This window comes from Amblyomma maculatum, chromosome 6, assembly GCF_055883805.1.
Source record: "Amblyomma maculatum isolate TAMU_Amacu chromosome 6, ASM5588380v1, whole genome shotgun sequence".
NCBI lineage: Eukaryota > Metazoa > Arthropoda > Arachnida > Ixodida > Ixodidae > Amblyomma > Amblyomma maculatum.
The window spans coordinates 87,333,823-87,356,853 of record NC_139349.1 but is presented as its reverse complement, the minus strand read 5'-3'; the positions used below and the strand labels follow the sequence as shown (position 1 = coordinate 87,356,853).

The 23,031-nt window shown below is 46.7% G+C and overlaps 1 protein-coding gene across 1 annotated transcript in view; it reads right to left on the bottom strand.

Moving 5' to 3' along the window:
• The window catches only part of LOC146186216 (cytochrome P450 3A24-like), a 63,891-nt gene that overhangs the window by 5,752 nt on the left and 35,108 nt on the right, over positions 1 to 23,031 (bottom strand). Inside the window, exons 9-12 of the mRNA XM_084608003.1 lie at positions 21,049 to 21,178; positions 8,680 to 8,840; positions 5,268 to 5,359; positions 4,987 to 5,130 (exon numbers count right to left, since the gene is read on the bottom strand). Coding sequence (XP_084464129.1) covers positions 4,987 to 5,130; positions 5,268 to 5,359; positions 8,680 to 8,840; positions 21,049 to 21,178 — 527 coding nt within the window. The remainder of the gene's footprint in view (positions 1 to 4,986; positions 5,131 to 5,267; positions 5,360 to 8,679; positions 8,841 to 21,048; positions 21,179 to 23,031) is intronic.

Here is a 23,031-nt window from a genome sequence, read left to right as displayed (position 1 = left end):
GACGTGGATTTCTAACATGCCACATGAAACATTCAACCATACTGCAGCACACCACCTCCAAGACGCTACCTCACAAGGACTCAGGGACGTACAGAATAATGACAGCTGAGAGCTAGTTGTTGCATGATACAAAGGAAATGCAGCTCAACGGCAACGCATGTTTCCTCTCTCTCTATCTCTCTCTGTGCTGTCGTTGCGCCGCTTTTTCTTCTCTTATAAATTCTCCTTTACCCCTCAGTACCTTGCATTACACACAATTCTGCCACACTGCGCTGAATGAATGCAGAGTAATTAGGGCGCCTCGATGCGCGCGCCATCAGGGGAGTGCATGTGAACCCAGGTAACGAGGCATCGAAGCACCCTGTGGGAGGGTAGCGCCGCCTGAGAGTGTGCAGTTGCGTGAGGCCAGTACCAGCTTTTGGCCAAATATGCTAGGTGGCGCTGCCTCAAAATTCTCTTTTTGGAACATATTACAAGAAGAAGGTATCGGTTATGAGATAATAGAGTTCCTACAGGAAATATACCGGGATAACAAAGTAGAAATTACGTGGCTGTCCTCTATCACCGGTGCTGTTCATGCTTTATATGATAAACCTGGAACGGAGGATACAAAACAGTAACCTAGGTTTTAACCTGTCTTATAGATTAGGTGGAAAGGCGGTAGAACAGCGCCTCCCCGGTTTGATGTATGCAGACGATATTGTGCTGATGGCTGAGAGTCTGGAAGAATTGCAAACTCTAGTTAAGTATTGCGGAGACGAAGGGGACGCTCTAGGCGTCAGTTTCAGCGCAGTTAAGTCGAGTCTGATGATTTTCAACGGCTAAACTGATCAGGGTCTTAAAATACAGGGCCTTGAAATACCTAGAGTAGCAGAATATAAATATCTGTGGGTATGGGTAAACGAAGGATTGGCATACATTGGAAAGCATGAGCAATCACTTAAGGCCAAAGGGCGAAGGAATGCCGGGATAATGAAGCATAAGGCATTGTGGGGATACAATAGGTATGAGGTTTTGAGGGGTATTTGGAAAGGAATTATGGTGCCCGGACTTACTTTCGGAAATGCGGTTTTGTGCCTAAAATCAGAGGTACAGTCGACATTAGAAACAAATCAGAGATCCGTTGGACGATTAGCACTAGGTGCCCACGGCAAAACTACAAATGAGGCGATACAAGGAGATATGGGCTGGGCATCTTTCGAAGTACGGGAAGCTCAGAGTACAATATTATATGAGGAACGCCTGAGGAAACTGGACAGTAACAGATGGGCAGCTAAAGTATTTAAATACCTGTACCTAAAAAGCGTTGACTCACAATGGAGGAAAAGAACTAGGAAACTAACTAGTAAGTATGCTAGTAACAAGGACGGAGAAATAATGAGCATTAAGCAACAGGTGAAAAACACAGAAGGTAAAAATTGGATAAATTCGATGGAAAAGAAACAGAGTGTGGAATTATACCGAAAGTGGAAAATGCAGATCAGGAAAGAAGATTTCTTTGATAAGTCAAGAGGCAGTGCCCTACTTTTTTAAGCTAGATCAGGGTGCTTTAGAACACGCAGCTACAAAAGGAAATTTAACAAATAAGATTACGCATGTGCTGTATGTGGTAACTCCAGTGAAACAATTAACCATGTTATACTCGAATATAATGGTATCCATCCGGAAGTCGATGCAGGCGCAGTCACTCTTCCTGGAGCTCTGGGGTTTAGAGATACCAGTGACCGGGTGAATAAACCGGCGGTGGAAGCTAGCAAAAAACGACTGGAAGATTGGTGGCTTAAAAACAGAAGGGTGAAATAATGTTAATAATGTAGAAAAAAAAATCAATAAATAGATTGATGGTATAGTTAACCAAAACAATAATTAAGATATAGGGAGAAAAATGAGCATGATATCTACTGCTACCACCCCGTTCCAAAGGGGACGCTCCTATATTCCATCCATCCATCCATTTTTTTTTTTTCTGCGGAGCGCGCAAGCATCCAGGCATCGAGGCACCCTAGGAGCAATTGGGCAAAGCTTATATTTTTTTCATGGATCATTTAGCAAACATCATCAATGCTGAACCACACAAACGTCATAAGGCCATGCAATGCCAGGACTTAGCAGTTCCAAACATACTGTTGTTGTTTTTTGTAATGTACCATCGAATCATGGAATCGACTGCCTGCTTCGGTTGTTTAATATATTAACATTGATACTTTTGGGCGTTCTTTACAAACTTATCTTTTGTAACCCATTCCTACCTGGGTAGCACGCTGCCTGTAGTATTCGTAAATGAATAAATCAAATAGATATAGTAACTCAAGGAGGAGCAGTCGGAGTATAACGCCGCCGGAGGGTCTGCAAATGCGTATGGCAAGCGTGAGCTTTCCGCAAGCTCGGCTAGGCTGCACGCTTTGTTTACTTTAGTCCGTCCTGTAAGCAGTATTGTAGTAAGTTTGTTGCTACAATCTAGATGGAAAACCGAGGCAATCAACAACCTATACGAACGCGTAGTGCTTTTGTTAGAAGTACTAAGAGTGAGGTATAATGCATCAAAAGGCATCAGTTGACACGTCTTCCTGTAATAAACTACCGCTAATCAGCTGCTACCTAATTGCTTTCCAAAGCAACCCTTCGAGGTGTTTTATTCGCTCCGGATCTTTGTGTTATCCGCTCCGAGAGCTAAACAAAAGATAAACCTATGGAATGTTAGCCATGCAGGTTTATTAAGTGCCGAAACGTGACGGCAGGCAATTGTTTCTCTATAGCAGTTCTCCATTTAAGGTTGCTATGCATCTTGCAATTTGCGAAACAGACCTTCGTTTTCGTGTGCCGTCCCGAGTCCCGGTTTTCTTTGTCGGAACAGAGATATATCGCGGATTTAAGTCTGCATAGCCTTGTAGTTCAAATGTGAGGCGACGAAAATCACTTGCTCTTTCGGCCTGCTCATAACTCTAACATTAAACATGCTGGGGCGACTAGGTGCGCTGAAGTAGCATTGGGCATGCCGTGGTGCGTAACGCAAGCCCCCTACTAATGGTCCTCTCAGGCTGTGGCGAAAGCTGAGTTTCTTTGAATAAACTCATCTTTGCTTTCAAGGCCACGGGCCTGAACCTTGAGAATGATGAACCGTACAACCAATTTGATATTATTTATGCTACGATAAAAAAGTTAGCAAGTTGCCCGTGAAATGATGGCCACAATTGGGCGGAATTACTTAGTCGGCATGACTCATGACCACCACTCAGCATCTCAGACCAATTTAATCTTTTCATGCGGGTTAGTATTCAAACACTTTGACTTGAAATCGTACGACTGGCAACAGACAGGTAGATGTAAATTCTACTTTTTTTTTTCTTTCAGAAAACGCTTATTCTCTCTTATGCCCATTGCCACAGAAAGTTCACAGAAATTGGTATTTTAGGCAGGAGCAGGGATACTCTTGCCCGTGAGTTGCTGGATACCTGTTATGAAAAAGGCTAGGTTTGAAATTCATCAGTGATTCATCAGTATCACTACTTAGGTGTGAAAGTCGTCTTTTAATTTTTTTTAAGATAGGGAAAGCCTAAACTGGCGCCCATATGTTGCAGACGGTGTGGGAGCGTGTGTTTTCTGAAGAAGTTTCTATGTTGTGTTGTTTCGAAAAAGAAGTTGAAATCAGCGCCTGTCCTGCATATCTATTTGTGAGTGTCTATTTGCTAACGCTGAGAATCTTTCCTTTTATGAGTAATGCACCAACTAGTCCAGCAATTAGATTTTTTTTTTCTCATAAAGTGAGCTTTCTCGTCTACAGTCTTCAACTCCCGGGCATATCGTTAGCGTATGCAAAGAGGACGACGATGTATAGGAATGACTGGAAATGTATTTTGTAGCGAAAGCTACATTGCGCTGGGTTTTGAAGCCGTTGGCGTGGTACCGTGGCCCCGTGCCACGTGAGTATTACCTAGCCCGAGAGCTGGGCCAGGAGTTGGAGGAGGAAAGAAGAAGAAAAGGAAAAGAAGCATAAATAAATAAAAGAAAAGAACAAAATGAAGAAGTAAAAGAAGAAGACTCGGTAGTTGGCAGAGGCGAACGGCAACAGCGAGTTGCTAGGACAAAAGGTTCGTTCGAACGTTGTGACGGCGGCACATTAAATCCAGGGGTCCGCAGAAAAATTCGCTGCAACACTCGCAGCTTTCGCTCTATCACTTAGTTCAAGCCATGCTTACGAAAGGTCTACTTGTAGCGCTAAACGCCACTGCCCTTCGCCCCCATATTTATCTGACCAAAGAAACACGTGAAAACAGGTGCCATTTCCATTTTTTTTTTTTGCCTCGTGATGCAACCAATCCCACCAAAGCTTGCAAGAATATCGGGAATTATGCTCGAAAACACGGCAAACATCGTACCTCTAATGGAAACCGCCCGTGCTTTTGCCTACACTACGAAAGTCGCTGCTGTCGCCAGCGGCGCCGCATCTTCACTGACGTCACGAGCCGAAGCTTGTCTATAATTACTGTTTCACGCATTCAAAGTAACAATTTTCACTTTACATTAAAATTATGTTGTTCTTACACTAGTCTACATAGGAGCTCTCACATCATGTGCTTCAAAGATATCTTCTATGAGCTAGCGGACTCCTATTTGCTTCTGATAGAAAATCAACTCTCATTCCAAATATAATAAAATAGGCAGTCATCTTGCGGTAATTAAGTCACCTTGTTTTATTTACATCGTTCTTAGAGAACTCACACCTTCTTAGACAATTCACAACATGGTTATTTATTTTGTAATTCAAGATATAATGTAAGTTTGGCAGTTTCATCATTTGACTAGCCCTCACGCCATATAGTCTTAAAGTAGACAAACCCTGATTTCAGTAAGGAACATTATAAAACATATTTCGTTTCTTGTGAGCATCAGTTCTTGAAGCCCGGGCCATTTGTTATATCAATATTGTCAGACACGTGGAAGCTGTACTATGGAGTCTTCTTGTTTTCTTTGGAAAACAGCACTCACCTTTCGGGGTTGAAAACTTCCGGTTCCGGGAAGAATTCAGGGTCATTGTGCATTGCCTTGATGGGCACAATAATAGCGCAGTCACGGGGTATCTTGATCCCCGTATCTCCGAGCACGTAATCCTCGAATGGTGTCCTTTCAAGTCTGGGATTAATATACGAGCTTCTTAAAGAAAACAGCTGATACACGGGCACGTGACGTAAAATAAATTTTCAGATCTCGTGCTAGTAACAAGAGTTTTAACTCGCTCATTGACTTACAGCTGTAAACTTGCGCATTACCTTACAGTTGTTGGCATCAATCTGAGAGTCTCGTTCACAACGCAGTCCAGATAAGGTAGTTTCTGAACTTCATCGTACGACGGCGAGCTGCCCTGTGAAGACAATGAGAAATAAAATGCGTAGTAATTATCAACCACAGGCGAATGGAAACAGGGCCAAGAAATCATGTTGTGCGCAGTCAGAGCGAATACTATATGCGTATACTGAGGACATTTCTTTCACTACACATGGTAAAACATTTATACATAGGGATTATTTCACAACGCATGCAAAGACGTGCAGTCATATGCCGAACAAGAGATGTTGAAGATGCACTGAGCACAAACAAAGGTTTCCCTGTATCGGTGGGCGACAGCTTTTTATTGCAAATAGGCCACCCTTAAAAAAATTTGGAGGACGCTTAAGCTTCGCCTTCAAGAGTGGAACGCGATAGCGTTATTGCACCTCGTCGAGAAAACTTACTAAACGCAAGGGTATTGGGGCATCCTCGCACCGGTACCCGCGCGGCCCGAAGGGGAGAAGCGGGTGAGCGAAGGTAGTGATCTAAAGAAAAGAAAGACGCTTGATTCTACAACCTGTGAGGGTGCACGGCGAAACGTCAGGGGCGAGTGGCGCGCCACGTGTCGGGGCAGCGCCGCACATTGCGAGGAGGGCCGGTTATTCTGTGTTTGCCGCAAGATGGCTCTGCATGTGCGCAGAGCGCAGAAGAAATGTAGCGGAAACGTACTTCGCTACTCGTATAACTGCGACTTCTGTAAGTAACATGCTCATAATTACCGATATACACTGCAGTATAACGTTCTACGGCATGTTTCTAAGGCAACACCGCATTCACTAGAAGCGCTTTTGTACCGCTTTCAAGCATCGAACTCGCGGCTGAGTGTTTTTTTTTTTTTTTACTCGTGGCTGAGTGGTAGCGTCTCCGTCTCACACTCCGGAGACCCTGGTTCGATTCCCACCCAGCCCATCTTGGAACTTGCTTTTTATTTATGAAGTGCATGTTTATTTATGAAGTGCATGCCGGGATTTATCGCTCACTGGACGCCGACGACACCGGCTTTTCTGCGACACGAGCTCCTTAACGCTACCGCGTTAAAAATAAAGGAGGTTTTAAGAGCTAAGAAAAGCGCGCAAACTAAATACCACTGTCCCTATCACCGGCCGATATCACGAAAGAAATCACTAAGCCAAAATTTTCTTTTCTCACCGATTCCTGATTAAATGCTATCTAGCCACTTCCTTGAAAACGGTGGCAAACCTTACCCAAGTAGCACAAAGTGGGCTATGATGTAGGGGCCCGCGCCGGGCCCATGGGGGCAACTCATACAGGCCCCACGCGGGATTTGCAACTCATGTCCAAAGGGGCCCCACGTGGGCTGTTCAATTTTGCACAGTTGGTCCCAGTTTCTACCCGTCTTTGCAGCCTAAATAGGGCTGGCCGCATGCGGCCCATATAGCCGAACGTGGACAGCATACCAAAATCACTAATGAGCCTATTTATGTACAGGCGGGTGCCACTCCATTGAACAACGTTTTAATTTTCGTGTCGGTTATTCCCTCCAATACCTGTATTGTACCGGCGCTGGCTTCTCGGGACAAGCCCGATTTGGCCTGGCCCACGTGTAGCCCTCATTCATTGAATTTGTCATTTTCGGTGCTGCCCGATTTCCATTAACCATCAAGTGTGAAACATTAAGCATTATTTACCTTGTATTCTGTACTCAGCAGCATATAAGAGAAAGTTATTTCCAACAGCATAATAATTTTGGCTGGCCCACATTTCCCCTAAATGTTGGTCCGAAAAATTTATTTTGGTGCTGTGTATCGAATAATAATGGTGTGGGGAATATTCGAAGGTAGTTCAGTACATATTCCTAATGTGGAACAGTTACTGCTGCATATTGTTTGCCAATAATGTGGGCTACTTTGGTACTTTTCGGCAATGAGGCCACGAGTATAGGGATCGACTGGTGGGTATATTTTTAAGTGTAACTTTCTGGGTGTTAAACGCCTTTTTTTTTTTGCAGCCGAACCAGCGACGTCTACAGACATAAGGAGCCAGAGAACCAGTTTCTGCTGAGAACATATATTTGAACGAGTTCTCCTCGGTGACTTTCCAGCTGCCGAGCTATATACAGTTTAGTCTCACAACACTGCAGCCTGTGCTGTATGCGATTAGTAAGGCGCGTTTGTACTCGATATTATTAGGGCATACGTGACCTTAGCGGAAAAACGTTTAGCGTAGTATGCCTATCCGCTACTTTTCATCTTTATTGCTTGCCCCTGGGCGGTGCTGATTATGGCATCATTCAGTACCTTTAAGGACTGCGATTGTTCTGAAAGAGTTTGCATTCGCTACTAATAGTCCGAATAGATTTGTTCAAGCCACAGTTGCTAAGCCTTTCGAAAGATCTATGAAGCAATTTTTCAAGAAAGTCCCGCTTTAGATAGCGCAATATTAAAGGGCGTGTGTCTTACTTTCGAATGCAATTTTTTTCCGTTAAGGTTTCAAACATTTGTACGACTCTTTTATTGCTGCATATTTACTTTTGATATGACTGTATAGCACTGAGCCATGCTTCTTGTTAGTATACTGTATATGTTTCGTTCTCAGCTGTGCATTCTAAACATTGGTTTCCAGTATCATGAATTTTTACTCGCGTTATCACTACACACTTGAACTGATCTAGATCCCCTCCTTTCCTTGAAAGGAGCTCTGGACACAGGGGAAAAAGCGAAGAAAAAAAGTTCACTTCGACTTTTTTTCTGATGGGCTCTTCAATAAACTAAAATTCTGTTCTTATCATTTAAGATATGGATCAAATATAGCACGGTAAGGAATGTTAATGCCCCTGTGAATTGTGTTGCCCATTGGATGCCGTTGTAAAAGAGCTGTCTTATCGAAGTTAGCGACAGTGATATGCTAAATCAGGGCATATGCGGTGTACAATCGTCGCCACCGAGATCTTGACAAGGCCTGCGCACCCCAGCAGCCTACGTCACGACAGGCGGATGGTGATAAAGTACCAGCAAATGAAGGTGCGAGCGCGAATCCGAGTCGAATCACATGATGTCATCTCGCCCTTTTACCCAAGCCTGCACGCGCAGATTCAGTGGCTGATCCTTTATCGCTCATCCGCTTGTCATGACGTTCGCTGATGGAAGAGAAGGTGATGCAAAGGCCTAGTTAAAATCTCGGTGCTGTCGGTAAAATGCATCCGTGATGATCGCCATTTAAGCTTTCGCTTATCCTTTGCCTGACCAGTTATACCATATACCGGTGTTTGTATTACGACGGCCTTATTGCTCTTTTGCGCAATTTATCTGATGCAGTTGACAGGGCGAGGCAAGAAAAGAAAAAGCATTTTGCAAGATTACAACTGCCACACCGCAGGAAAAGAGAGCCTCTTACATGTTTGCGGAAGCACTCGTCAACTTCTGCTCGCATCTTGTCCTGCACATGAGGGTTGACAGCGAGGAAGTAGGTGGCGTACGCAGCGGTTGAGGAGGAAGTGTCTTGGCCCGCCAAGAAGAAGAACACGCATTGCGACAGTGCTTCCTCCTCAGTCAGGTCTTCACGAGTAGTGCACATGGACAAAAAAAAAAGAAAAAAAGTTAGCTCTTGGCATAAGCTACCATAAAAACCCATAGAAAACTGTGTGTAGAGAGCCTGCGCCCCCAACTTTCTTTAAACATGCCTTCCAACGTTCAGAAAAAAGTGAAACTTTGCAAGCGTTTTCATATCACAGAGACCAAGAACAACCAAAGCTTGAAACTATTTTCGAACCCTGATTGTCGCAACAAGTGCAAATGTGTGCATACACATCTGATCTTACTTAAATGACTCGTGTATTTTTTACGGAAGAGCATATAAACGCAACGTTAGCAACAAAAATGTGTTCCCAAACAAGCTTATGATACATAAACAGTAACAGCCAAGCAGTTCGCTATTGAATGTGTTGGTCAGTGTAACCAAGAATATGTGTTTTATGTCACAAGATCATCTTTTATATTTGACCCTTAGATTATTAAAAAATTTTAAAAAGCCTCATTGTGTGTGAAATAATGGCAGCCTTCACTGATGACTGCTAAGTTTAAAAACCTTTTTGATGCAGAACACCCACACGCACACACACACACACACACACACACACACACACACACGCACGCACACACACATACACACTGAGCCTATTGGCCAAGACCCAGCTTAGGGATGTTGAGACTTGTGCGGCCTAGAGTAAGTAATCGGCATTTTTTGCCTTTTTATTGTTCATTAATATTACAGTCCAATTCAACCACCTTTTTATACATTAGCCTTAGGAGCGAAGTGTCCGGAAAGAAGTTTTAAGTGTCTTCAAAAGCAGCTGACTGTAATATTCGCACGATGGTAACGTTTACGTTAGATTTATTTTGTACCGGCCTTATAAGATAACAATTACATACAATAATACGAAAGCCTCCACATCAGTGTTGCTGCTTCAGCACTGAAAAAACCATCCCAAAGGAGAAAATGCGCTTTGCTTGAAAGTCATAGGACTTTTTGTGTTCTGTGGGTGAAAGACAAGTCCCAGCATTTGGTCACGTGGCAGGTTTATTTTAGGGCCGTAAATTAAGCAGATCAAGCAGCCCCTTAGTGCAAACATTGAAGCAGCTGTTTTTGAATTAATAAGTACTTTATTCCTCGAGGCAGTATTAAGAATTTCGCTCATTATTTACATACTCAGCTCATAGATAGATAGATGGATTTGTTGAAAGGAAAAGCAGGGAGGTTGGCCGGAATAATTCAAATCTGATCTGCTACTCTGCACTGGGGAAGGGGAGGGATAGAAGAAAGAAGGTCATAATGGGTGACGATGTTGGAACAGGCATATGAAATATATATACAAGTAGCTTGCCTCACAGGCGCTAATCAAGCCCGCTGGCGCACAAAAAACGGTAAAGAGCACGCACTGCCTGGACACCTTTCCCCTTGTCCTGCCAAGCGCCCAGCAGCAGTTCATCCGACAAAGGCCTCTTGTCCAAACGCTTCAGGGAAGCGGCTAGCACACTTCTTTCGCCCGCATACGCTGGGCACACCAATAATATATGGTCCACATTCTCTGGGATGCCACTCGTTGAACATTCCGGCGAGTCCAGCTGTCCAATTAAAGGCGAGTACTTGCGCGTGAAAGCCACGTTTAAACAAAGTCTATGTAGTAAGCATGCCTGATGACGCGAAATATCACGCGGAACATAAAATTTCAATCTTCGATCGAGCCTTTTTAGACAATCACTTTAGATCTTGATCACTTCTGCGCTCTTTGTAGCGAGTATTGCTTGACATATTGTTACCTGGAAACGCGGTACCAAAGTGATGTGCTCACTGACGAAGAGGACGACACAAAGCGTTGAGAAAGAGGACGACGCTCACAGAGTGGACACTGCACGGCTACTGAAGTCTCAGCGCCGAGTTCAGCCCATCGCAGTGCTGTTACATTAAGTGCATCCCCGTAACATATTGGTGGAGGTCGCGGGTTCGACACAATCTGACGCTGGATCTCCGCAGTGGCCGTCACCTCGGAACCGTCACGATGACAACCGACGCGGCTCCATCTACCTCCGCAACCCCAACTGTCGTCGTAGCCCACCCCCGTGACCCTGGCTCATTCTGCGGTACAGATGAGGTCGACGTCGAGGACTGGCTTTCGCTTTATGAGCGTGTTAGCCAGCACAACAGGTGGGACGCCACGCTGATGCTGGCCAATGTCATCTTCTACCTTACTGGCACGGCACGCGTTTGGTTCGAAACGCATGAAGCAGAAATACCCTCCTGGGATATTTGCAAACAAAAACTCCGTGACCTGTTCGGAAAACCGGTTGGCCGTCAACTCGCCGCTAAGAGGGACCTCGCCAAACGTGCCCAGACATCTACGAGCCTTATATTACGTATATACAAGACGTTCTGGCCCTCTGCCGAAAAGTTGATAAAGACATGCCAGAACCTGATAAGGTGGGGCACATCCTGAAAGGCATAGCCGACGATGCCTTCAATCTTCTACTCTGTCGGGACTGTACTACGGTTGACTCCGTTTTGCAGGTTTGTCGACATTTCGAGCAGGCCAAACACAGACGCATTGCACATCGCTTCGATCGGCTCCCCAACACTGCCCCTACCTCCACGTGCGAGGATCTGCCGACCCTAAGGCAACCTTCCAACACTGAAAATGTGACACGCATTGTGCGTCGTGAACTAGAAGCGCTCGCCCCTGCTGCATCCAACCCGCCCTCCTCGGACAGCAACCTAGCGACGATATCCCTCATTCAAGCCGTCGTTCGTCAAGAGGTTGCCAACTTGGGCGTCCCCTGTAGCCACACCGTAGAACAACACAGTTCGAGCTCCGTCCCTCCCATGGTCGCCACCGCTACACCCCGCAACACCTACGCGCCACGCTACCGATACCGCAATCCTGATGAGTGGCGCACCCCTGACGACAGGCCTATCTGTTTCACGTGCTCGCGTATTGGCCACATCGCTCGCCACTGCCGCAGCCGCTGGACATCACCACCTCGACGTTTTCCTTACGTTGACCGCTACTCCAACTACGGTCACCCCCGTTTCACGCCTCGTTATGAGCCGCCCCTCACCGATACTACTCCGCCTCCTCCTGTGTCCAGTCGGTCTCCTTCCCCGCCAGCCCGCCGTTCCCGTTCACCTCTTCCTGGCCGCAGTTCCTCGCCGTCCTCTGCCGGCCGCTTCACGGGAAACTAGCCAATGCAGCTCCCGGAGGTGACGCTGCATTGGTACCCCGACCTGGAAATCCTCTACTGCCCATTTCTTCGCCCTGTAACCTCCTGTCCCTGTTCGTGGATGGTGTTCCCGTCTCTGCCCTCATTGACACTGGTGCCCAAGTCTCGATCATGAGCTCATCGTTCTGCCGCCGCCTCAAGAAAGTACAGACCCCCGCCGCTTCGCCCACCGTTCGTGTTGCCGATGGCAGTACTGCTGCCGTCACTGGGCAGTGCACAGCCCGAGTCACCCTTGCCGGTCATCACATCCCTGTTTTGTTCACTGTCCTCAACCAGTGCCCTCACAATGTGATCCTCGGCCTTGACTTTTTAACGGCCCATTCTGCCCTTATCGACTGCTCCAGCGGCCTTCTTCGTTTGGACCTACCTGTCTGCTCAGAACATCCTCCATCTGCACCCCGCCTTCGCTCCATTGAGTTCGCTCGCCTGCCCCCGGACTCTGCTGTTTACCTACCTCTGTCACCTTTCCCGCCTGTGCCTGACGGTGACTATCTTGCTTGCCCTATCACCGAGGTCTTTCTTGACCGCAACGTCGTTCTTCCTCATCTCATCGTACGCGTTACACAGAACAGCACCTACCTTCCTATCCTGAACTTCAGTCTGTCACCTCAAGTTCTTCCCGAAGGAATATCCCTTGCTACCTTGTCCCCTCTCACAGACTGCACCATTTGTGCACTCACTCCTGGCCCAGATTCAAGCGTCCTTCCAACACCCGTACTCTCCACCACAATTACCGACCCTATTTCCGCAATGATTGCCTCTGACCTCAGCCCCGAACACGCTCAGGACCTGCGCAACCTTTTGTTATCCTTCTCCGACATTTTTGACTTTGCTGCCGGTTCTCTGGGCCAAACATCAGTTGTGACTCACCGCATTGACACCGGCGATGCAAAGCCTGTACATCGGAGGCCTTATCGTGTGTCCCTTTCTGAGCGCCAAGTCATCCAGCAGGAGGTCGACAAGATGTTGGGCAACGATATCATCGAACCTTCGAACAGCCCCTGGGCATCTCCTGTCGTGCTCGTTAGAAAGAAAGACGACAGTTGGCGCTTTTGTGTCGACTATCGACATCTGAACAAGATTACAAGGAAAGATGTTTACCCGCTGCCGCGAATAGACGATGCCTTGGACTGTTTACATGGAGCCCGCTACTTTTCCTCCATCGACCTTCGTAGCGGCTACTGGCAGATCTCTGTTGACGAACAAGACCGCGAGAAGACAGCTTTTGTCACACCCGATGGACTTTACCAATTTAAGGTAATGCCTTTTGGACTTTGCAACGCCCCTGCTACGTTTGAACGCATGATGGACTCCTTACTCCGCGGCTTCAAATGGACGACTTGTCTATGTTACTTGGATGACGTGATTGTCTTCTCGCCCTCGTTCGAAAGCCATCTTAGTCGCCTTTCTTCCATCTTGGCACTTTTCCGCCGTGCCGGACTTCAACTGAACTCAAAGAAGTGCAGTTTTGGTCGCCGCGAACTTAAAGTGCTTGGCCATTTGGTGAATGCCACCGGCGTGCAACCCGATCCCGACAAAGTTCGCGCTGTCAGTGCGTTTCCATGTCCCCGTTCACCCCGTGATGTCCGCAGCTTTATAGGACTGTGTTCTTATTTTCGCCGGTTCGTCCCAAACTTTGCCGCTGTTGCTCGTCCTCTCACCAATCTGCTGAAGAAAGGCATTCCTTTCTCATGGGGACCAGAACAGGCTAACGCATTCTCCACCCTCATCGCTATTCTCACCAATCCTCCTGTGTTGGCCCATTTCAACCCGTCTGCCCAGACGGAACTTCGCACCGACGCCAGTGGCCACGGGATTGGTGCCATTCTTGCACAGCGACAACGCGGCCAACATTGCGTTATTGCCTACGCCAGTCGTCTCCTGTCATCAGCAGAACACAACTATTCTATTACGGAACGGGAGTGCCTGGTTCTCGTTTGGGCCGTTGGAAAATTCAGACCCTATTTGTTTGGCCGACCCTTCACTGTAATTACCGATCACCACGCCTTATGTTGGCTCTCTTCCCTGAAGGATCCTGCTGGCCGCCTCGGCCGCTGGGCACTGCGCTTGCAGGAGTATACCTTTTCCGTTGAATACAAATCCGGTCGGCTTCACCAGGATGCAGACTGTCTGTCCCGTTATCCCGTCGATCCCCCTTCCTCTACTGACCATGAGTCGGACCCCTGGGTCTTCTCTATATCGGACTTTTCCCACATAGCCGACGAACAGCGGTTGGACCCAACCCTCAGTTCTCTCATCGATCGCCTCCGCACACACAGCCGTGACTCTTCCCTCGCCCTGTTCTTCCTTCATGGGAATACGCTATACCGCCGCAACATGCGACCTGATGGTGCTGAGCACTTGCTGGTCGTTCCCCAACACCTACGCTCCGCCGTTCTCGAACAAATGCACGACGCTCCTACAGCTGGTCATCTTGGCCTCTCACGCACATACGACCGCGTGCGCCGGCGTTTCTTCTGGCCTGGACTCTACCGCTCTGTCCAACGTTATGTAGCCGCTTGCGACCTCTGTCAACGCCGGAAGAAACCCCCTGTGCTACCACCTGGACACCTGCAGCCGATTGCTATCCCGACTGAGCCATTTTCTCGTGTTGGCCTTGACCTCCTAGGGCCCTTCCCCGAGTCCTTGTCGGGAAACAAATGGATCGCTGTGGCCACCGATTATGCCACGCGGTACGTGATCACTCGCGCCCTTCCAACCAGCTGCGCCACAGACGTTGCTGACTTCCTTTTGTACGACGTCATACTACACCATGGTGCTCCCCGTCAACTCCTTACCGACCGTGGCCGCTGTTTCCTTTCCCGAGTTGTTGAGGAAATACTTCGTTCTTGCTCCGTTCGGCACAAGTTCACCACTGCGTATCACCCTCAGACGAACGGCCTTACGGAGCGTCTTAACCGCACACTCACCGACATGCTCGCAATGTACGTATCCGACAGTCATCGCGACTGGGATATTAGTCTGCCATTTGTCACCTTTGCATATAACTCTTCGCGTCATGACACTGCTGGGTACTCTCTATTCTATCTTCTCTTTGGAAGAGACCCCTTACTGCCCTTCGACACTTTGCTCTCCGCCGCTAGCCCCGTCACAACCTATGCCCGCGATACCATCGCCCGAGCCGACGCTGCTCGCCAGATTGCTCGTCAGAATCTCACCATCTCTCAAGAAACTCAAAAACGCCGCTACGACGCTCACCACCGCGATGTGCACTACCCTCCCGGATCTCTGGTGTTGCTCTGGCTTCCGTGCCGTCGTGTGGGGTTGTGTCAAAAACTTCTGCCCCACTACACAGGTCCTTACCGTGTACTACGCCCAGTGACCGACGTTACCTATGAGATTTCACCGCTCCACCCAAAGTCACCGACTGCTACACCCACTTCCGAAATCGTACATGTCGCCCGCCTAAAGCCATATTACTCCCCCTCCACATCGCACGCCTAATACGCACCGGGACGTTGCCTTTTGCCGAGGGGGGTAGTGTTACCTGGAAACGCGGTACCAAAGTGATGTGCTCACTGACGAAGAGGACGACACAAAGCGTTGAGAAAGAGGACGACGCTCACAGAGTGGACACTGCACGGCTACTGAAGTCTCAGCGCCGAGTTCAGCCCATCGCAGTGCTGTTACATTAAGTGCATCCCCGTAACAATATCTTTAATAAATGATGTATCATTTGCTGGGAAACCCTGATATGACTACAACCCCCTCTATGTTTGTTTCTATGTTTGTTCTTTTTATTGTTATGCACGTTCCCATCATCGCCGTTGTAAACCAATAAGCCCCCCCTTATGTAATGCCTTCGGGCCTTTAAGGGATCAATAAATGAAATGAAATGAAATGAAACGTGTCGGGCTTCTGGCTGGGCCCGGTAAGCTGCTCAAGCATTCTTCATGCAACTCGTAAGAAGGCAAGTCGTATCGGCTCTTGAAAAAGGCACAGCTGTTTGTAGGCCATTGCTGAGTGCGCTTTTCGCTTCAACATCGGCCTGTTCATTCCCATGGAGCCCGTAGTGGGCAGGGATCCACTGAAATATTATCTTGTGACCTTGGAGCTTGGCAGATGTGAAGAGCTCCATAATGTTTAGTGCCAGGGACTGGTAGGCAGTGTGGCGTAAGAAGTTATCAAAAGTTTGCAATGCAGGCTTTGAGTCTGTGAATATGCACCATTTTCAGGTGGTTCCTCACATATGTAGCGAATAGATTCCCGTATGGCTACAAGTTGAGCAGCGGTTGATGTTGAAGTATGTCCCAAAAGGAAATGTAGAGTCGTTTTCTGAGCTGGTATGACCACAGCTGCAGCGGATACCTGTGCTGACACAGATCCATCGGTGTATACGTGGATATAATTAAAATATTCTGACCAGATGTGCACCGGAGTAAGTTGTTCGAGCCCACTAAGTGGCACCATTGATTTCTTTAGTATTACGGGAACACGAAGGTGCACCAAAGGTTTATCCATCGTCCATGGTGGTTGGGCGGGACGATATGGGAGGGCATATCCTGGCGGTACTTGTGACTGATGGCAGCGTAGTGCACTTGTGAAACTGCAGTCCGGCCGCACATCCAGAGTCTTGCTGAGTGAGTGAAAACGGTGTCTAGTAAGTGCTCGTAAATATACATGAAGTGGTTCGTGTGACAAGTATATGGATATCGGGCGAGCATGTGCCTCTTCAATTGTGCCTTTTTTAGAGGTGCATCTGGGCAGTCCAAGGCATATTTTCAATTCCTGCGCTTGCACACTCTCTGAAGTCCGCAAGCAGGAAATGCTCATACTAGAGAGTACTGGGAGACTGTACCGGATGTAGCCAACAAACAGAGTCTCGTAAAGCCGTATTAAGGAGAGCTCAGTTGGTCCCACTTTCATGCCAGCTATGAAACGAAGAACATGGCAAAAATTAATTAGCCTTTTCTTCACCATAGTAATATGTTTCGACCAAGATAGTCGGTGGTCAATAATTACCCCCAAGAATATGTGCCCGGATACGTACGGTATTACGACTCCATGAAGAGTAATCGGGTAGCGGCTGACACATTTTCCCGTAAATGCGGTCGCTGCACAATTTTCGGCCGCAAAAAGTAAACCTTGACGCCGTAGGTCTATCGATGTCGATGACAAAGCTCATTGCAATCTCGCACGTAGTTTTGGGCGCGTCGAACCAGAAGCCCAGATGCAGATGTCGTCAGCATATGCACTGATGTGAATGTTAGTTGGCAGTTCACTCACCACGCCAATTAGCGCAACGTTAAGTAAACTTGGGCTGCGGACTCCTCCCCGTGGAACTCCACGACCGACCTGATAGCGGGTAGTATCTCCCTCATGCGCAGTTATGTAAACAGACCGGTCACTGATATAGCTCACAATTCACAAATACAGCCGGCCACCAAATCCCACGTCGTCCAGCCCATCAAGAATAGTATCATGGAGGATGTTCTCATAAGCCCCCTTTTTATCTAAAACGACAGCAGCTGCTAGTCGACGGTGACGCTTTTCGTGTTCTACTGTCGCCACAAGGTCGATGACGCTGTCGATGGAAGAGTGTCCCCGGTGAAATCCAGTCATCATATTCGGATAAAGATCATTACTGTCTAAGAACCACTCAAGTCTTGCCAGCACCATTCTCTCCATATCTTTTCCAACCAGCTTGCCAGGGCAATTGGCCGGTATGAGGTAAGTTCTAGAGGGGGCTTTCCAGGCTTCAAAAGAGCAACCAGGCGGCTAATCTTCCAGTGTTCAGGAACAGTACTAGAAGCTCATATATCACTGAAATATTTCGGTAGTGCAGTTCTGTCATAGTTGTCTAGGTTGGATAATGTTGAATAAGTAATTCTGTCATGACCAGGTGCAGATGAATGCCGACAAGAAGCAAGAGCGGCGTCTAATTCAGCTATTGAAAAGGACAAGTCGTATTGATCATTCGGCGAAGGTGGCGCAAAAACCTCTGAAATTGGTAACTGTGGCTGGTTTGGGCCCACAACCATTTTAGAAAAATCTTCAGCTATGTCAATTTCATTGCGGCGTTGATAAAGGGCCAGGGCACGAAAAGGGTGCCTCTCTTGCGGAGGTGTACGCAAGCTTCTCGCAACATGCCAGATACGCGACATGAACTTACGGGGATCCAGTGATGAGCAGAGCTGCCTCCAACATTGTCGTCCTAACCTCTTCAGGTGGCGAAAACTTGTCGTTTAGCTTTGCGAGAAAGTGCGAAATCTTGCGTGGGTTTCATTCTCCTGTACTTCCTTTCAGCCCGCCGACGGACCGCGCGAAGCCGCTCGAATTCCATGTCGATGCTGGACACCGACGCCGGCGCACAAACATATCAAGTGTTCCCCCTAAGAGAGGAAGTAATGAGGCCCTCTTTGAGATGGTGACTGGAGATCGACGCTGGAAGTCTCCACTGATGCCCTAAAGCCGGCCAGTCTGTGTATTGCACACGAGGTGAAGTGGTAGGTGCGCATCACTTGATGCATATGTACGTTGGTGTGTGATCCCTCCCATGCGTTTCCACATCACTACACCAATAAACAGAGGGATGAAGGCTTCTGGAAACAAACGCCACATCCAAGCAGCTGCTGTAGGTTGTTCCGCGTAGAATCGTAGGTGAACCGTCGTTTATATTGACGATATCTTGCGTATGCATAAAGTCTGCCAGGTCTATTCCTCGATTGCTCATTATGGCACTACTCCACTGAGGATGGTGAGCTCAGCTCATTACTGATTAATTACCTTGGCGGAAAAATATCACGGGAGTGCAATTACGTCATTTTCAGATCGGAAACGGTGAATGCCATTCTCAAGGACTGTTTCATTACCTGCCCCTAATTAAGAGCAACAGGGAGTACAGCAAAGCGACCGCTTACATTGGAGAGAAACCTCCGCGAAGAATATTAGGCTGCAGGAACACATATTTAATTAGGCAGGGACACTTCCGAGAGATTTTTTCGTCAGGGCCACCCGTTACAAAGACAGAAGCCACATGTTCAAATCCATTATCAATATTACCAACTGCGTTGTCATTGTCATCACTACAATCATAATAATTATCGCTATCGCTACTATCAAAATCATCAATTCGTTCATCTGTCATTCATCTTCGTTTTTTTTTTCGTAAGGACCAACCGTACTATCAAAATCGTCATCATCAATTCATTCATCTGTCATTCATCTTCGTTTTTTTTTTCGTAAGGACCAACCGTAAGCAGCATATCAAAATCCACACCCTTACGCTAGGCAAGGAGAATTGTGATCTGTTTCTCACAAGCACGGCGAGGAGCCGTGGTTTGTGCTCTCGGCTGGAATTCGAAGAGATTATTTGGTTTTATTCCCGATGGAGACAGGTTTCGTTTTTATTAAGCACAATTTCGAAGGGTGTTTTCTGGTCACAGTTCCTACTCACACTTTCCGTACACACCACGTATGATCCAAGAAAGGCTTTCGCCTTAAAAACATGCACTAACAGGCTACTGAACTCTACATCCCTGAGTTGGTTTCACCAGGCTGGTAAGTTCCGACTATATTAAAAGCTGGTTACATTATTAGGAACACTTGTTAATATTGATCATCGCATGAAACTCATGGCGCATTAATAAACTCCTGAAGCAAAATTACTGAATATGCCCTGCGCTAAATCATAATACCTCGAAGACGTCTCTAGAAAGAAGTTTTACTCATGAATGCTTTTAAAACATCTCGCTCGGGACAACGTTAAGAGCACATATTTACATTGAAGCAGTACTAGAAGAACAACAATCTTCGAGCTCAGTGTTACCGCTTTGTGAGCCCATATCAAGCGCTTTCGAAATATTTGATTTCAGTTATCAACCTGCTGCAATGGGTTGTTCGACGGCATTGACTTATGGCTACAGAGTTCAAGTCTGCGGAATCGAATCCCTGCTATGGCAACTGATTTCGGAGAAGGCGAAGCGCAATTTGCTCGCAGCCCTCGCGTTAACTCGAGGCGTTAAAGGGCCTATGAAACGGTATTAACTAAAACTAGAAAACACACACACGAGAAATAGCTATCTTATATCGGTTCTTTCCACAAAAAAAAAATATTTTCAAGCTAGCTTTATTAGCCCAGAATATATCGGTGATCCAAAAAAATCTTACTTCAGTCCCCCCTTCAACTCAGCGCATATCGAAGTGCATGAAAAAAGAAAGAAAGCAACTCACGGCTGCACCTTATCACGCCCCGTCCCGCCCGTCTCAGTTAGGAAGGTTCAAAGAGTGGCGCACTCATCGGAAAGGGAGCACTCGAGTTTGGCGAGTGGTGGCAAGGAGCTATTTTTAAAAACGCATTTGCAAATTATATACAGCAAGTGGAGCTGCTACATTTGACTCACTCACAAGACCACTCCTATATATTTTTTTTAACTGGAATATAACAGAAATTATACCGTTTCAAGAGCTGTACACACAAGAACATTCCAGCTGATCGATTTGCCATTGCTGAGTATGGCACACAAATCAGATTTAAAATCAGGTTTTTTAAAGACATGGCAGCTATTTTACATGTGACAACATTGAGATCTTCGTTTTTAAATTCTTTTTGTTCACCTTGTTTACAAAGCTCATGCAAACATTCTTATGCGATATTTTTGATTGACATTACAAACAGACTTCCTGAGTTCTTATTTTCCCCTTTCCACATTCTGCTTTCCAAACCAACAGCATTTCCCTGTCTGTGTTAGTAGTATTTGGTATAGATAAAAAACGAGAAAACCCTTTGCTGCAGATTAGATTAAGACTTTAGCCAACTGTTTTTCGTTTCGTGACATGTGCGTGTGTCGTTGGGAGGGAGGGGGAAGAGGGAGCGTATGTGTGTATGTGTGACTCGTACGTGATATTATTTAAACAGCAGCCTGTGAGCAGTTCCGATAAATAACTTCGTATCCAAAGCATTAGTAAACACAGAGCTCTATTTCTGCCAAAGCCTAAAGATATTGAAAAATATTATATATAATATACACACTTTTGATATCTTTAGATGTCAGTTGAGGAGTCTCAAATTCAGGACTGATGCTTTCCTGGCTTGCTTTCGTCGTTCCTTCTTTTGAAACTTCTTTGGCATTCAGCATCATTTGCATAAAATCCTCGTGCCGCTAGAGTTCAAGCATAAGACAACAGCCGTAAAGTAAAGCGCTTTAATACGGTGATAACAATACTTCCCCGCCGGGGTGGCGCAGTGGTTACGGCGCTCGACCACTGTTCCCAAGGACGCGGGATCGAATCCCGGCCTCGGCGGCAGCTTTTCGATGGAGGCGAAAAGCAAGGCGCCCGTGTGCTGTGCGATGTCAGTGCACGTTAAAGAACCCCAGGTGGTCGAAATTACCGGAGTCCTCCACTACGGCGTCTCTCATAGCCTGAGTTGCTTTGGGACGTAAAACCCCACAAACCAACCAACCAACAATACTTCACTCCCCGCCGGGGTGGTGCAGTGGCAAGACGCCCGACTACTGTGCCGGAGTTCCCGGGTTCAAACCCGACCACGGCGGCTGCGTTTCGATGGAGGCGAAACGAAGTGGCGTCCGTGTGCTGTGCGATGTCAGCGCACGTTAAAGATTCCCAGGTGGTCGAAATTATTCCGTAGCCCTCCACTACGGCTCCCCTTTCTCTCTATCCACTTTCACTCCCACCTTCACCCCTTCCCTTACGGCGCGGTTCAGGTGTCCACAGAGCAAGTGTGACAGATACTGCGCCTTTCCCTTCCTATGAACCAACCAACAATACTTCACTTCACAAGGAAGAATGAGAAAAATCTAAACTTTTAAAAGAATATAATGCCACTTATGACACGATGTCTGTCCTGGACCTAGTCACGAGTCCAACAAAGGAGTACCGGAAAAATACTAAGTGCTTTACTCGAGATATATTAGCGACGAAAGCATCTCGTGCTGATGACCAGACACCACCAGAGTCATCAAAGAGATAATTTACAAACTCTTGCTGTGAACACAAAACATGATGTTGTTGCCCTTATTCTACTTTTGGTATATGTAAACTTGAATGGCCATATTTTCTACTAAACATTTACATTAAGGCAATTTCTTTTTAATCTTCCCCTACCTTTTATCTGTGCTTTCTCGCAACCAGTCATGGTTTCATATTTTTTTTAAGCAAAATCAAGACTATCACTAGTTATATATTTGTTATGTTTGTTAGTAGGCACCATATTAGATAGCTACTAAGGTTTAACTAGAGACTGGCATTACTAGGTATAAATAAATTAATGAAATTTTTCGGAGACAAAGTGCTTCCGTTCTTTATGCCGGATAAAAAAGAGTTCGGCGCCGTTATCTTTCAATAAAGTAATATAGGCAGCCATTTTACAAGCGCCAGAAGGAATACAATTGCTTTCCTGGTATAAAGATATTTCCTAAGTAATTCTAACCTCGCACGCTTCCGCGAACATACTTTAATTTGATTTCCATAACAAGCCAGGCGAAGAAACCGTTTTTCAAAACCCGTTGACAGTGACATTTCTCTAATGAAAACGTGTACATAGATAAATAACATTAATTCGTCGAACGACTATGACGTAAAATCACCAGAGCAAAGAGCAGTGACGATTCACAGATAGCATACCGTATCTATTAAGTGCGCACCCCTCAGAAAGTTGCTCGCTTGACTCGATCGCCTTTCACGTTGTCCTCGTCGGCGCATGTTACAGTCACTTCAACTGGCGTCGATTCCCCGTTCGGCGTGTTTTACGCACGCAAAGCTTGTGTATACTTTGGGCACGAGCACGGACACGCAAAACGGACTCCGAAAAATGGAAGCAGGGTTTGCTTATTTCCTTTTACGCAGGACTCGTAGAACTTGAACCTGGTCTATATGTGACTACTTGCTGTACGTTAGGCATGGATTCTCGAACATACTGCCGTATTTTCCTCGCATCAATGTCTGCATGCCCGAAAGCCACTCTGGATTGCCAAATACTGTGCATGCCCAATAC